This window comes from Diabrotica virgifera, chromosome 7, assembly GCF_917563875.1.
Source record: "Diabrotica virgifera virgifera chromosome 7, PGI_DIABVI_V3a".
Lineage (NCBI taxonomy): Eukaryota > Metazoa > Arthropoda > Insecta > Coleoptera > Chrysomelidae > Diabrotica > Diabrotica virgifera.
In genome coordinates, this window is record NC_065449.1 from 78,557,476 (window position 1) to 78,575,140 (window position 17,665).

The 17,665-nt window shown below is 30.0% G+C and overlaps 1 protein-coding gene across 19 annotated transcripts in view; it reads left to right on the plus strand.

Moving 5' to 3' along the window:
- LOC114346561 (protein tramtrack, beta isoform) overlaps positions 1-17,665 on the plus strand; it is a 245,363-nt gene that overhangs the window by 13,639 nt on the left and 214,059 nt on the right. For all 19 annotated transcript variants that reach the window (XR_007699354.1, XR_007699356.1, XR_007699355.1 and 16 more), the window contains exons 3-4: positions 10,761-11,070; positions 16,152-16,286. Coding sequence is in view for 16 of the 19 variants with exons in the window: in XM_028297303.2 (XP_028153104.1) it covers positions 10,761-11,070; positions 16,152-16,286 (445 nt within the window). In the remaining 3 variants the exon portion in view is untranslated. The remainder of the gene's footprint in view (positions 1-10,760; positions 11,071-16,151; positions 16,287-17,665) is intronic.

Genomic DNA, 17,665 nt, shown 5'->3' on the forward strand with positions numbered 1-17,665 from the left:
AACGCATCCTTGGAAACCAACCCTATTATTTTGCATGGTACAGTTTTTTATGTTGTCATTCATCACAGTGTTACGATCAGAGGTTGTCAGCACCGCTTTCGAGGAAACCAGCGCTTTAGTGAAAAAACTCTATAGAAGAAAAGTTGTTTAGAATTAGTCATTTTATCCAATTCTGGTCTTATTTTGAATGTATTTTTTCATCTTCAAGAGGGGGGTAGAATTGTAAACTTTTTCTTATATAATAATAGACAATTTCAACTACCTATTCCCAAATTTTCATTTTTCCTTTATTTTTTTTTGGGGTCAGATTGTTCTTTGATCGGGCTATAAAACAATCATAAAAAAACTCCCACAAAATTAAAGGAACACCTTAAAAATGGGACATGTTTGATTCGAATTTCCTAAACCAGTTGTCTGATTTGAGTCATTTTTTAGTATGTTATAGCGTTATAATTTAAGGATATCCCTGTAATAATCTTGTTGCTAGACAGGTAACTGTCATTTTATACCGGGTGTAACCCGTATTTTTTCCTTATAGTTTGGAACACCCTGTGGTATATTGTAGCATATTTATATTAAATATTGAAATTAAAACGCAATAATTGTAGTCTTAGGCTTTCTAAACATTTTCTTTTTGATTCATTTGCTTATGTTGGATAATAAAAAAGCGAGTAAAAAAGTTAGGTACTTTAACAACTAGCCATGTTCTTCATCCATACAGGGTGTTTCTAGGTAAGTGTGACAAACTTTAAGGGGTAATTCTGGGTAAAACATATGTCCGCAAATGCTTCATTTCTGAGCTACGAGATGTTGAATTTTTTCTTACAAACTAATGATTTATTTAATGCTCTAAAACCGGTTGAGATATGCAAATGAAATTTGGTAGGTTTTAAGAGGTAGTTATTGCGCATTTTTCGGCATACAGTTAAGAATTTTATATTCACCATTGGCGTCCATACGGCTTATACCCCAGGCTGTGGGTGAAAAATAGGTCGATTTCAGGATATAATTCAGGAATTTTTGAAACCTATCAGGTGTTGTAAAGGACGATGCCAGGAATAACTTCTACTAAAATGTAACCAAAAATATTGTGCGCTTTTTTTTAATTGCGATTTTCATTTGTTAAATTTGCAATTTTTATTGATTTTTAATTTTGTAGCTTAGGATATTGATTTTAGAGAAAAACTTTTTAATAGAAAGTTGTAGTAAATTAAAAAACCTACAATTTGAGCTATGGTAAGTTTAATTTTGTTAATTGGTTATTGCAAAACAGCCTGCGAAAGGTCCAAAATGGCCGTTTTTTACAATTGCATTATTTATTGTACAAATAATTTTTTTTATTTTTTAAAGCTTTAAAATGAAGATCTTTCAATTCCAAACGTAAAAAATAATTGTAAGGCCAGATTAACGAATTTGTTGCTTAGATATTATCAATTGTGTATCCCAAGAAGTCAAATGTCGAAGGCTATAACTTTTTGAAAAAAAATCGTAGAAAGTTGGTGTAACATCCAATCTCCTTCTAAAGAGTTATATTTTCATATTCTGATGTAAATAAATGCGTAAAACATTTTTAAACCTCGTAATTTTTGGATTTGAAAATAAGGGGGGAAAATTTTGTTATAAACATTTAGAGCTGAAGCGGCCCTGTACATCCTATAAGTTTTTAACTTAATATTATTGTTGCTGAAGATGAAACGAAGATTTATAAAAAAATAAAAAATTTCTATGACCAACTGAAGCCGAGATAATTTTTGGGTTTGAAAAGAAGGGGGCAAATTTCGTTATAAACATTTAGAGCTAAAGCGGCCCTGTATATCCTATGAGTTTCTAACTTACAGATTATTGTTGCTAAAGACGAAACGAAGATTTATAAAAAAATTTAAATTTTCTACAACCAACTGAAGCCGAGATAATTGTTTTTTTTTCTTAAATCATAGTGCCCTCATTTATAACAATTAAGAAATTATTTGACAGTCATTTACTAAAGAAAGACTTATATTATCTTAAAATAAAAATTATTATAAAATATAATTACATTCAATTATTAAAAATTATTTTTTAAATCGGTGCTTTTGCAAGCGGCCGAATTTTGCAAATCTCCCGGCTCGCTTCAAATCCGCGCGCTCGGAAAATTTTTACGTAACTTGTATTAAATTTTGACAGAAAACAATTTAATAATATTACCATTATAATATACAGTCTATTTATAGTCTGTTCGCTAAACTCAGACGCAACTTTCTAGATATTTTAGTCGGTAATTTTGCCAATTTTAGTAAAATTGGCAAAAAATAATTACTAAATAGTTAATAATCACTAAATAGTTAGTAATTTTGACAATTTTTGCAAAATCGGCAAAAAACAAAAAAATTATCGACTAAAATATCTAGCCAGTTGCGTCTGAGTTTAGTGAACCGACTATACCACTGTATTTGTTTTTCTTGATAAACTTTTATATGTGAAATCCAAAAAGAATAGTCACTACAAGAAGAAAAAGTTTTATATTGTATATTATAGTAAGATACTTTCATATTCTGATGTAAATAAATGCGTAAAACATTTTTAAACCTCTAATTTTTGGGTTTGAAAATATGGGGGCAAATTTCGTTATAAACATTTAGAGCTGAAGCGGCCCTGTACATCCTATGAGTTTTTAACTTACAGATTATTGTTGCTGAAGATGAAACAAATATTTATAAAAAAATAAAAAATTTCTACGACCAACTGAAGCCGAGATAATTTTTGGGTTTAAAAATAAGGGGGCAAATTTAGTTATAAACATTTAGAGCTGAAGCGGCGCTGTACATCCTATGAGTTTCTAATTTACAGATTATTGTTGCTGAAGACAAAACGAAGATTTATAAAAAAATAAAAATTTTCTACAACCAACTGAAGCCGAGATAATTGTTTTTTTTCTTAAGTCATAGTGCCTTTATTTATAACAATTAAGAAATTATTTTACAGTCATTGACTAAAGAAAGACTTATATTATCTTAAAATAAAAATTATTATAAAATATAATTACATTTAATTATTAAAAATTATTTTTAAAATCGGTGCTTTTGCGTGCGGCCGAATTTTGCAAATCGCCCGGCTTGCTTCAAATCCGCGCGGTCGGAAAATTTTTACGTAACTTGAATTAAATTTTGACAGAAAACAATTTAATAATATGTATTACAAAAATGATACATATATATGAAATATATAACTATATTTTTAATTTTTTCATTGTTATATAAATATAATAATAATAATGTTACTTCTTACTATAATATACAATATACAACTTTTTCTTCTTGTAGTGACTATTCTTTTTGGATTTCACATATAAAAGTTTATCAAGAAAAACAAATACAGTGGTAAATAGACTGTATATTATAATGGTAATATGTTTTCTGTCAAAATTTAATACAAGTTACGTAAAAAATTTCCGAGTGCGCGGATTTGAAGCGAGCCGGGCGATTTGGCAAAATTCGGCCGCTTGCAAAAGCACCGATTTAAAAAATAATTTTTAATAATTGAATGTAATTATATTTTATAATAATTTTTATTTTAAGATAATATAAGTCTTTCTTTAGTCAATGACTGTAAAATAATTTCTTAATTGTTATAAATGAGGGCACTATGATTTAAGAAAAAAAAACAATTATCTCGGCTTCAGTTGGTCATAGAAATTTTTTATTTTTTTATAAATCTTCGTTTCATCTTCAGCAACAATAATATGTAAGTTAAAAACTTATAGGATGTACAGGGCCGCTTCAGCTCTAAATGTTTATAACAAAATTTGCCCGCCTTATTTTCAAATCCAAAAATTAGAGGTTTAAAAATGTTTTACGCATTTATTTACATCAGAATATGAAAATATAACTCTTTAGAAGGAGATTGGATGTTTCACCAACTTTCTACGATTTTTTTTCAAAAAGTTATAGCCTTCGACATTTGACTTCTTGGGATAAACAATTGATAATATCTAAGCAACAAATTCGTTAATCTGGCCTTACAATTATTTTTTACGTTTGGAATTGAAAGATCTTCATTTTAAAGCTTTAAAAAATAAAAAAATTATTTGTACAATAAATAATGCAATTGTAAAAAACGGCCATTTTGGACCTTTCGCAGGCTGTTTTGCAATAACCAATTAACAAAATTAAACTTACCATAGCTCAAATTGTAGGTTTTTTAATTTACTACAACTTTCTATTAAAAAGTTTTTCTCTAAAATCAATATCCGCTACAAAGTTAAAAATCAATAAAAAATGCAAATTTAACAAATGAAAATCGCAATTAAAAAAAAAGCGCACAATATTTTTGGTTACATTTTAGTAGAAGTTATTCCTGGCATCGTCCTTTACAACATTGATAGGTTTCAAAAATTCCTGAATTATATCACGTTTTTTCACCCACAGCCTGGGGTATTATATCTAAAATGTTTATACCTGTATGCACGCAAATGGTGAATATAAAATTCTTGATTGTATGTCAAAAAATGCGCAATAACTACCACTTAAAACCTAACAAATTTCAATTGCATATCTCAACTGGTTTTAGAGCAATAAATACATTGTCAGTTTTTAAGAAAAAATTCAACATACCCTATCTCGGAAACGAAACATTTGCACATAATATGTATGCATAAACATATTATGCTTATCAAGCAAACAGTCATTATAGACGGGCTGTATCGTCGCCCCCGCTAGCAAAATTATTCCGATTCGATTTTTTTGCACAAACTTAATCAATTAAGAGGTCCTTATAACATATCCACATGGTGCCGGGCGGTTCGGTGGTCAAAAAATTGTTTAAACAATTTTTTTCAAACAAATTCACAAAAATAATTTTTTTATTTTGAACAAATTTTTTTTAGATAATTTAGGTCATTCTGAGCAAAAAAGGTCTTTTGTCATTTTTCTCTAAAATTAATTGTTGTATGCTGTATGTTTTGATTAAAAATTTGAAAAATGCGAAAATGGTAATTTTCAAGGCTTATAACTCGATTAAAAATAATTCAAAAAGTGACCAAATCAAGTTTCAAACCCCTTCTTCAATTTCCTGAAGAGATTTTTGTCATTATTTTATTACAAAGCTGTTTTATGTGTAAATTAGGATGTATCGTCGCCCCCGATAGTGAAATTATTCCGATTCGATTTTTTTTGCAGAAACTTACTCAAAAAGAGGTCCTTATAACATATCCACAGGGTGCCGGGCGGTACCATGGTAAAAATTTTTTAAATAAATTCACAAAAATAATTTCATTTCGATCAAATTTCTCTTAGATAGTTTGGGACATTCTGAGCAAAAAAGGTCTCTTGTGATTTTTCTCCAATCATTCATTAAAATATAAAAAGTAAAAATAAGAAAAGCAAAGGCTTGAAAAATCACCAGGCAAGATATTTAAAACATAACAGTTAGAAAAATAAAATATAAAATGTACACATGTAACTGAAACAAATCAATAAAATTATACAAAACACAAATACAATAATAAAATACAACAATAAAATACAACAACATTGCAAGATGAAACCTAATTATCACATGGCAAGAGATCTCCTCAGTTGGCCCAGGCTTATATTAAACAGATCCATATCAAAACCGTTAAGGAAGCACATAATAATATTAATATATTATATTTATCTAAAGGCATGTTACTACTGTAGGATGTTCTGTGAAAGGCCGTGTAAAGCCTCTTCTTCTAGTTATATGTAAAAAATGTCTGAATATATTATGATTGATAATATAAGGAGAAAATGAAAATTTAATATACTATTGTAACATATTACCACAAAGTGCCATTGATATTGTCTTGGGTCCACTTTTAGCAACAGAAGTTTTTTATACATTCTCAAAAGCAATTTGTTTACATTGTTACATTATTTTTAACATCTAATCTGAGCAATATTTTTAATTCTAATCAATTTTTATTGGGACATGATGAATCAGATTCTGACTTTCCATCACTGGAAAATGATGTCTTTCTGTGGACGTAATTCTGATCCCAAAATAAAGTATCTGTTTAATGTTACAATTACATAAAATACAGGGTGATTGATTAGTGGGGTAAAGCTAAATAGACCCGTTATAGTAATAGATAGCGATAAAAGTTTGATAAAAATCAAAAGTTGTAGCCAACTTTGAGCTTCACATTACAAAGTTAGTTAGAATGTTACATGGTGTTAGATAACATAGTGGCAGACCAACTTAAGTTTTTTTAAATGGAACACCCTGTATTTTATTTTATATTCGAAATCTCCTTAGCTGTCCCATCACAAAAATTTAAAGGTTTTTACATACAGGGTATGTACAAAGTTATAACCAATTTTATATGAAAATGGTAACAAGTTCAACATCCTGTATAATTAAAAAAAGCACAACAGAAATGGTTTATTGGTGCCATATTTTTTTGTTGATAGTGAAAACTTTTAAGAATTATTGATATTGCTAATTTTCTTTATATTGAATACAGGGTGAGTCAAAACGCAAGTACATTATTTTCTCAGTAATTTTAAATGGAACACCCTGTATTTTATTCACTATTGAAAAGTACCATCACCATACTTTAATTTTTATATAACATTCCCTATGTCTAAATTTATTAGTTTTTGAGATATTTTCATTTTTCAGAGCAAATTAATTATTAGGGGTCTAAATCTTTCCAAATTTTAAGTAAGCTGTGACTGAATTGTCTAAAATTTGACAATTTACGATTACTGATTATCATTCCAGTAATCAATGTAACAATGCAGCAAATAAAGAAAAATAATTTATTAGTAATACATTTTACAAAAAAAAAACACAACCACAACATATAGCAATTTTGAAACGATTAACAACTACTTTTGTTTGTAAATGTAACAAATAAAGAAAGAAAAATAATTTATTAGGTAGTTATAAATTTTACAAAAAAAAACCGAAGCACAAAATACATTTTGTGAAAACAATTATTAAAAACTATTTTTGTATGTAAATGTAACAATGTAACAAATAAAGAACAAAAAATAGTTTCAGTAAAAAATTTTACAAAAAAAAATATGAACACAAAATAAAATATTTTTTAAAAAATTGAAAGCTACATACTTTTTATAAAATAAATATTTAATTACATAAGGTGTTCAAAATGACCTTAACACATTTATGCATGCCTAAAAACGGTCATTAAATGAGTTACTTACACTACGAGCAATTTGTAAATTAACACTTCAAAATACACTTTAAATTCTATTTTTCATCCCTTTGTTGGAGGCAAACCTTCATTCTTAATGTAACCCCAAAAAATCAGTCCAGTTTATTAAATTCTGGTGATCTGGGTGGCCATGCTACTGGTCCATTGAATAATGAAAATATCTTGAAAACTAATAAATTTAGACATAGGGAATGTTGTACACAAATTAAAGTACAGTAATGGCACTTTCCAATAGTGATACAGGTTGTTCCATTTAAAATTACTGAGAAAATAATGTACTGGCATTTCTACGCACCCTGTGTTCAATATAAAGAAAATTAGTAATATCAATAATAATTTTTAAAAATTTTGACAGTAAATAAAAAAATATGGCATCAATAAACCATTGCTGCTGTGCTTATTTTTATTTATACAGGGTTACGATTTTCATATAAAATATGGTATAGTTAATAAAATTGGTTATATATCGTCGCCTTAATACTATAACTTGATAACTCGAAATTAGTAGTTTTGAGATAAACGAGTTTAAAGATTTTAAAGATATTTGTGCTGCTACCATGATGTCGGTAAATACGGAATTCACTCTGCGGCTGTAAAATACTCTTCCTTAACTTTTTGGCAACTGATCTATTTAGGAATATGGTGTAAATTTGCTTTCCAATATGGAAAAAAAAACATGAAAAATTAAAGTTATCAACTTTTAGCACTACCATAATGTTAACATTTGGTAATGTCGCATGTTGTGCTAAGTCGCATATAAGTGAACTTTTTAACACAACTAATATTTTAAACATTATTTTGTTGAAAATTAGCCCTCTGCCATGGGGGTTGCCAGATCTGCTACCAATTCTCGAATTCTTGCATTAAAATGAACCGAATAAACAGATAGCAATTATGTGGTAAGTTCAATGGTTTCAGAGAAACACGTGCTAAAACTAGATAACTCGAGTTATCTAGTTATAGCATTCAGTGTATGTCGTATTCACGATTATTTCGATTAAATAATAGCTTGATAACTTATCTTGTCAAGTTTTAGCACTGAATATTAGTGGCATTTGAGTTTTATCAACTTTCGTCAATCATAAATAAATACTTAACCTGTTTGAAGTGAGCTATCAAGTTTTTACACAATATGAAGGCAAATAAAATACATCTTGTGACCTAGTTATCTCAAAAACGTCAATTTTGGAGTTATCAAGTTATAGTACTAAGGCGACGATATATAAACTTGTTTCCTGTATGGAAACAAGTTTAGTCATCTAATAGATCTGTTTGGTTCTTCAGTTTCCTCTATTAAACAAGAACTCGGGCGTCTTGAATTTTGAATTTAAAAAATTAAATATATTTAACTGTTATAATTAGGGGTACGGAATTTTCGCAAATAAAAAACATGAATTTCGCATTTACTTTTTTTATAATTACAAAATTTCGCATTTATTTTTAACTACGAGTAAAACAACAGAAAACATTAATTAAAAGCTAACATCGTTGTAATTTTGACATTCGACTCTTTAAGAGCTGTTCTTCGATCTGTCACTACAATATTATATGTGCTGAAGAATCGTTCTGCGTCTATGCTGTTCGTTGGACTCCAAATGCTCTGTAATGCTGCTTTAGCAAATGACGGAAAACTGGACTGTGTAGCAATTGTGTCTTGTGTCACACAGATATAGGTCATCTGTTGCAAATTCTTTGACTCGATCACTCAAAATTGTTTTAGGGCGTCCCATTTTAGGGGATACTTTAAGTAACTTTGTTACTATGAAAACTTTTGATAGACCATGTTCTTAGTAAAAATTGACGGAATGAGCACCGATTGTCCTGTTTGACTAATTTATATGTTTAGAAAATAAGAATTAGCAGACTTTTATTCCTACTTAGATTTTTACCAATACAAAAGACCAAAATGCAGATAACAGTCAGATTATTTATATTTCTCAAAGAATCAACATTGAAAAATATCAATTCCTTATCTTATCTTTATCTATTTAATGATGAACAATGAAAGTTCCTTCTGTTTCAACACCTGTTAGAACAATAAACAACCCTTTCAAAAATTATGTACAATAGAAAACTTTCCCTAAAATCTTTCCATACCTTATTTACTACTAACTACCTACTTATTTACAGGCGAGTTGGGCACCTGCAGGTATTTCGTGGAAATAAACAAAAACTCCATATTTCCCATTTATCGCATTTATGTTCAAAATTTCGCCGAAATTCGCATCTATTTCGTAAAAACGAAAATTCCCTACCCCTAGTTTGATTCTCAACGCTTTAAGCCATACAGGTGCCCCATATAGGAGGGTGGATTGTACTACTACCTCGAGATACAATTTTCTTTTATAGTTACTCGATCCGCCTATATTTGGCATAATTTGACATTTTCCTGTAGATTAAGCTGAGTTGAAGACATTTCTTCGAGATGTGGGTGCCCCAATTAAGTTTACTGTCTAAATGAATTCCCAAGTATTTTACGACAGTATTGACTGGTAGTGGAGTGTTATTTATAGAAACCGGAGGTGTGTCACCTTTTTTTAAAGTAAATGTTATCTGTGTTGATTTTAAACTATTGACTTGGACTCACTACATTTTAAGCCAGCTCTCTAGTTTAAAAAGATGCTTTTGCAATACCTAGGATGCTTCTGTTGCTATAGAATTTGAAGCCATGACAACTGTGTCATCCGCATATGTAGCAATTGTTGTATTAATGGTGGTTGGAAGATCTCATGTGTATATTAAGTAGAGTGTTGGTCCTAATATGCTTCCTTGTGGAACTCCAGAACATATTGGAAACAGGTTATTAGTAATTTCCTCAGCTCTTTTGACTTGAAAAAATCTAACTGTCAGATAGGATCCTCATAGTGAACTTACGGGATAAGGAAATATAGATTTAATTTTGGAGATAAGACCTACATGCCAAACTTTGTCGAATCCCTGTGAGACATCTAGAAATGCAGCTGTAGAGAAATTTTTTGTTCCAGCGAATTTCTGATAGTTTTTACCACCCTATGAATTTTCTCGATGGTACCATGTTGTTTCCTAAAGCCAAACTGATCATTAGGTAAAACATTGCTACTATCTAAGATAGGCTCTAATAGTCCTCTCATAAGAGTAATATATTAAAACAGTTTTTTTGGCGTCTAACAAATTTCATTTTGGCGTTCACAACATTTTACCGGGCAGGTCTTCAACTAGTTCAAAGGTAGGATGTGATGAAACAGTTAACTGTTTTATTGTTGAATTATTTATGTTTTTATTGAATTGCCGATATAAATGAGTCAAATTAAATAAATTATTAGAAGAATTTTTTTTACTAAGCAACAACATTTTTGTTTATGTTAGTAGTATTTTGTATTTTGACAACGGCACCCGATTTGGGCGTCGAAACGTTAATAAAAAATCATTTTTTAATAATATTGTGGCTTATTTCCCATTATAAATAGTTAAAACAGTTAACTATCATATATTTTCTATGATGTATTTTTTGGGACATTTTCTGACCTCACTACATGTAGTGGAACACAAAACAAACTGATAAATAATTTCAACTCACTTAAATTTAAACCATCTTTGTTTTCAGGGCTCAACTGACAGTGACGTTGTGGAAGTACCTGCAGAAAAACGTACTCCACACGTGGAGGATTACAAGCCAGTTTCTGTACCTAGACCAAAGAAACAACAACCTCCTCCCGCCCCAATGTCATCCCCTTCTGTGAAGAGACAAAGACTGAGTGCTTCAACTAGTGATACCCAACCCTTACCCCCTCCTGTTACAAAAGTGGAACCCATTGCCCCTCCTCAACCTGTTCCTATTTCAACACCCGAATCTTCACCTCTACATTTTAAGACAGAACCCTATGAACAGTCAGTCAGCCTTCTAGATGAGACAGGTAAGCTTGCTTCTACATGATTTAATAAGTAATTTAAACAATAATATAAAATACAATGTTACTCTTTAACATGTTCAGCGCTAGACAAAATATTGAAAAAATGCCTCCCGATGGCTAAGTAGCAGTTTCGTTAATATGCAGTGGTCCCTAGAGACCTCCATGTTATATGGGGAACTTTCTATATTGGTCCCTAAGTTCAGCCATGGCGCTTAACTTGTTAAAGGTCATATAAATAGAAATATTAAAATAATCGTTGTTATCTAAGGATAGTTTTGTTAATTCACTCTACTCAAACTATCAATTCAAATATTTAACAAAAAACCTACATGTATTCCTAACATGAACTGGATTAACAATATATTAACACATTAGCAGACATTTGGTATATTGTTGACCTACTGTACTATTTTGGACTCCATCACTATTTTTTGGTGGAGGAGCAGTGTTCTTTCTTTCTCAAAGCAAAATTCTTTTTTCATAGGACATTTCCCTGACAACAAACTCGATATTTAGGGACACAGTCATTATCATGGCATATACACTCCTAGAAGAGTGATTACTAACCCTCTTTGGTCTTTTCTGATTCATTTGTTGCAGGGAAGCAATCCACATTAACATTTTGGTTTTACAATTGGTTGTGACTTAGCGTGTTCTACAATATTTCAACATTCGTTCCTGTTTTTGCTTATAGTTGACCATTCTCTAACTCCCATCTTAACCCTCTCGTTCACTGTGTCCTCAATTGAGGATAACCTGTTCTATAATTTTTTGTATGTAGCTCCGTGTGTTTTTACCCTTGTAACACATTGTCCCCAATTTTAGACATCCTATTTCGTCCAATCTAACAGCTTTTGAACAAAATATTTAATTTTTTGAAATATAGGTTTCTATATTTCATGCGACATTTCTATATTGACATCTGACAAATGCAATGGTCATCTCTGTATAAGAGAAAAAAAATTGTTTTGTACGATACCAAACATTACTTATTGAATAAAATACCGTAAAATGGGGTGACTTCAACCGATTTTGTACTTTAACTATAAAAATCATATTTTAAATTTTGCTACATTTTTGTATATGCAAATATGTTATGGGTTTAGGCGTCTACTTTCAGTAGATTATAATTACAAGAAAGTAATCATGACTTAGAAAAAAAATTAAAAAATGCCTTTGATCAAGTTCACCCCATCTGGGGGGAAGTTGACCGTATATGCGTTTTGCCTGTTAAACTTATTTTTCTTTTAGGTGGGGTTAATTTGACCGTTTTTTAAACCATTTTTTCTTAATTCATTCTATCGGTGGATTATTTATTTATTTATTTATTTTATTTATTAATCATACAGGAAAACCCCATTAAAAGTGTAATTATAAAGTCAATAATAATAATAACCAGCAACAACACAAAAAAGTAGTACACATAAGAAGATACAATGCAATAATACAAGCAATCACAATATACCTAAAATATAAGATGTAACAAATATATCTAACATACAACACTAAATTTAACAAGACGTATTAACAATAACGAAACAGACATTTTTGCAACAATGAACATCATAAAGCCAGAGATCCCTTCAGTTGATCCAACGAAATATTGAAAACATCGACATTACTAACATTCAATAATCCCATATACCTGTCGACTGGGCTATGAAAACTATAGGACGTTCTGTGGTAAGAGACATTGAATGTTTTATGATAGCAAAGGGCTCGATTGGGAACATTAAAATTAATTTGGCGCTAGAGACTTGGACAATCAATTTGTGCGTTAATCAACTTATGCAGAAAGACCGCACCAGAGATGTCACGACGTAATCTGAGAGAGAGTAGGATTTAACAACTCTTAGTTGGGAGTATTAATTCTTTTTTTTTTATTTAAAAATGAATTCTTAGATATTTATAAATTTGAATCGTTAAAAATAATTTTAAAAATTATACAGGGTGGCTGAAGTATATCACAATGTGTAGATATTTTTCTATGTTTTCGGTCAAATTCACCCCAGCGGTCAAAGTAACCCCATTTTACGGTACTTCAGATTTTGTTTTTTGTCAGTATTTTAAAAAACATCTTAATATTTTTACTCCATTGGCTCACGATATCCTCAAATGAGTCCATCTTGTAGTGACCAAACTGTGCATTTTGAAAATGTAAAACTAATATCAAAATTTTACAAAAAATCATTCTTGCTATGTTGCAAATTTCAGATTTTTAGCTTACAAGAAATTTAATTCGTGAACGAAAGGGTTAAGGTCTGCAATTATCTATAGAAAAATTACACAAAAACACAAAGAAGCGCTTCCTTTATTATAAAAAAAAATAAAAATGTGGTGTGCAAAGTCACCCGCTAGTGTCGGGTGACTTTGTCTCAAGCTACATTTTATATTTATTCTCTGTGATTATTATTGTTTGGGCTAAAGTGACCCTACCAGATGAATAAGAAACAAACATTTTGTTCGGTGAAAAAAAATCTATTTAAATTTCAAACAAAGAAAAACTAAAACTAACATGAAACTTTACATAGGACCCTAGGTTAACAAAAAACATCATTTCTTAACAAAGAATGAACAATAAAACGATTTACAAGCTTTTTTTTAATCTGGAAAGAAATATTGGTTATCTCAGTTTCAATGGCTCAGTGAAATCAACATTAGCCAAGTGGTAGGATTTTCTTACGGGGACTTCGGGCCATTGCCATAAACTTCTTTCACCCAGTACCATTACTTGCACTCAACCGTAACAGTTATTACTACCTCTTACAAATCCATCGAATTTTCCTGGAAAATGTGTCTGCCGTGTAATTTCCATAATTTCTACTACCAGCAACACGTTTGTAATTGGAGGGCATCTAAAAAAATTAAGGTTACTTACGTCGTTAATGCTATAAAGTTAATAAACCCTGCAGTTGTTATAAGGCTAAAAGCAAATTTAAAATCAGCATTTACTTACTTTAATTTAATATAGAAGCAACCAGTGACCAAAATCCAACAATCAACAAACTGGGCCAAAGTCACCCGAAAACCGTTAAATTTTGTAGCACCTTGCAAAATAATATCTGACCGTCTACTGTCTATGTTTAGACTGAAATAACAATGCACGGAGGTTAAGAATTCACAGATTTTCAATATGCCACTATGCAATTAATCTTACTCTTGGAAGTATTATTGGTTGCCAACCAATTTTTGCAGTCAAAAAATTTTATGTGGAATGACCAAATTTTAGAAATTCGTTTTTTTCGTAACATAACAAGTATTAGCATAATTTATTAAAATTTTCAAACAGTTTATATGGTACTGATGGTGCGGTACAATGAAATTTACTTGATAATTTATTGTACAAATGCCCTAGTTACTAAAATATCTTTTTCCCAAAATGAGCCAAAGTCACCCGAAATTACGGTACCACATTTTAATTGAGCAGCGGACATATTACTGGATCAGAAATAGTGCCGTATCTGCATTTTATTTACAAATAGGATTTGTTTACAAAGAAGAATACAGTAGAGCGTCGATTATCCGAACGTCGCTCAACCGAATGACCCCTTATCTGAACTCCCGAATTTTTGTGTAAAAACTCAATTGAAAATGCCTAAACGTAACCCCTTTCTATGAAAAATAAACACGAGATTAACAAACGGTTAGAGGGAGGTGAATCTCCAACCAATTTATCCAATGAATACAAAGTTAAAGTCTGGTAAGACAAAGTCTGGTAAGACGGATAAAAAAAACAAAAGATGGACATAGTAATTTTATGTTCTGACTTAATTCTAATGGATCCACAAATTATAATACAATAAAACTTGCCTTAAACACGGATTTAAATGATGCTGTATATAAGCGGTTTACTCAAAAAGGTTTACTCTAGGTTATCCCGGGGAGAACCTAGGTTTCCTCCCTAGATCCCAGGGAGTTTTAGCTTTGTTGCATTTAATTTGTGATGCAAATTAATTTGTGATGCCAAACTGACACCGAAAATCAAATTTCATATTTTTTAATCCATTCTGAAATATTTTGCCAGACACATGGTTAAAAAAAAACACGTAACACAGCCGCTCGTAAATGGGTAGGATTGCTCAACAAAAGAAAATGGACGATTTCTTAATGCTTCATGCAAAAAAATTTTCATTTTGTTGCAAATACAGCACTTTTGTTTAATTTCTATCCTATTTGTCACTAAAGATATACATGTATGTAGGTATATATGTATGTAAAGCTGTATGTAAATAAGGTATTCATTCGCCTGTGGGTAAATAGTATTTGTATATCAATACAGTTCGATTATCCAAAAGAATCGATTTTTTTCTGAACACCCCTGTCCCCCAATTAGTTCGGATAATCGACGCTCTACTGTAGTTACCAAAAAAGAAAAATAAATAGCTTATAATAGTTTATTATATATGCAAAATACCTACATGTCATAAATGTTGAAAATACGAGGTCGCAACACGAGTCTCAATAAAAACACGGTAAATGTGCTGTGCTCAATTAAAACGCGGCAAGTACATGATACTCGCTAGCACATACCGCTTTTTAGTTGAGTACTCTGTAGATACCCCATTTTCATTAAGCAGCTATTGAAATTTGGCACATAAGGCATATTCCAATTTGTTTATTTTGGTAGAAAATAAAATGATAGGGCTTTCACACATTGCAGAAGCATAAATAAGGTCACAAGGAAACCACATATAGCAAAAAGTCAATTTTCAATTTTTTTGCAGACACCTTTTAAATGAGGACTGCAGAATACACAATGCATCACACACAAATTTATGTACAGCTTGAATGGGTCACAAATGGCCTTCATTAGTTTTTTCAAAAGTAAAATAAGCAAGCAGATTACACATTGTTTTTAACATACTGATCTGAGTAATATTTTTAATTCCAACCAAATTTTATTGGGACATGATGATTCAGATTCTGACTTTCCTTACTGGAAAATGATGTCTTTTCTGGGGACGTAATTCTGATCCCAAAATAAAAGTATTATCTATTTAATGTTACAATTAAAATATATTTATATTATCAATATATATTTGTATGTCTGTTACAACTACAATATGTTTTATTATTTGTTACAGGTGATGACACTTTTAACGAAGATACACTGGATGAGACTGTAGGCGATGACAATGAAGATTACTCTATGATGGAAAGTGGTAGTGGAGAAGAACCACAGGCAGGAACTAGTACTGATGGAGCAGGCGAAGGACAAGGTAGGTGGTTTTGTTTTGTTACAAATATTTCTTTGAAAGTGTGACTAAGGTGTTTTGGGGCAAGTCAATTTCTTTCTAAGGATTACAAAAAACAAACCACCATGATTCTTTTAAATTTAGATAGGTATAGCCAAATTACTTATAATTTTTTAAGAGATTCGTAATCCTTGGAAATAATTTTCTTTGATTTTTATAAACCTTTTGATTCGTGTTGGTAAATAATGTTAAATTTTCAATAGCGGTCACATTTTTCCATGAATGAAAGGTTTTCTTTTATATTAGGTAACCAATGAGTACATTTGAATTCTACTTAACGTTCTGCATTTTAATTGTACTTTTCTTCAGTGTTAGGGGTATATACTTTAAGTACCCCTAAAATACTAAACTATTTTTATTTTTTATGTATATCTATAACTACATACATATATCTATTTTTATTGTTTTATATTTTTATTATTTTGAAGACTTGTTCCAAAATATTTTGAATAATGGAGATTTATTATTGTTTGCATAAGATAATTTTTTCAATTTCTATCTTTGATGAAATAAATACAGTATTAACAATACAATCGCATGTTTATTTTTCAATTTTAAGTCTTGATTGAAGTAAATCAAATATTGACAAGATAATATTAATGCACATGTGCCAATTTAACGAAAAATATTTTCACAATAGTTGCTTATTTACGTAACTTCACTTTGCCATAGATCACATTTCTATAAACAACATTTCTAAAAAACTTACAATTTTTTGATATTTTTTCAATCATAAAATTTACTTAGTTACACTTTCAAGAAATATATATGAAAAAACTTGAATACTGTTATAAATATTAAATTTTAATTCATTTGCTCTATTTCAAGTTTTTTCATATGCTTTTTGTGTTTTGGTATTTTGATATTTTGTGTTACATATTTTTATTACTTTGTAATTTGTTTATTGTTTACAACAGTTGTTGTCAACATGACTTTTTTATATTCACACAAAATTGATTTCAGTTTTGTGTGTTTCATGCAATTTTAATTTTGTCAGTTAACTTTGATTTCAAGTCACTAACTTCTTTTAGTTTGTGATTTTTTTTTACTTGGGTTATTTATATTTTGTAAATAACCAGTGAGCTTATGTTTAAAAATAATCACTAACTTATTTTAGTTTGTGACTTACTAGATTTGATTATTTATTTTTTTAAATAATCATTTTATATCTTTGAAGCTGCTTGTGAATAATTTATCATGGCAATGGAAGTTATATCTTCCCATTGATGATAGGCAATCTTTTTTTATGTGGGTGATCAGTCTGCTTAATATTTATATTTATGAATATTAAAAGACCTAAATATTAACTACACATAACTTAAGATTTAAATAATAAAAAAAGT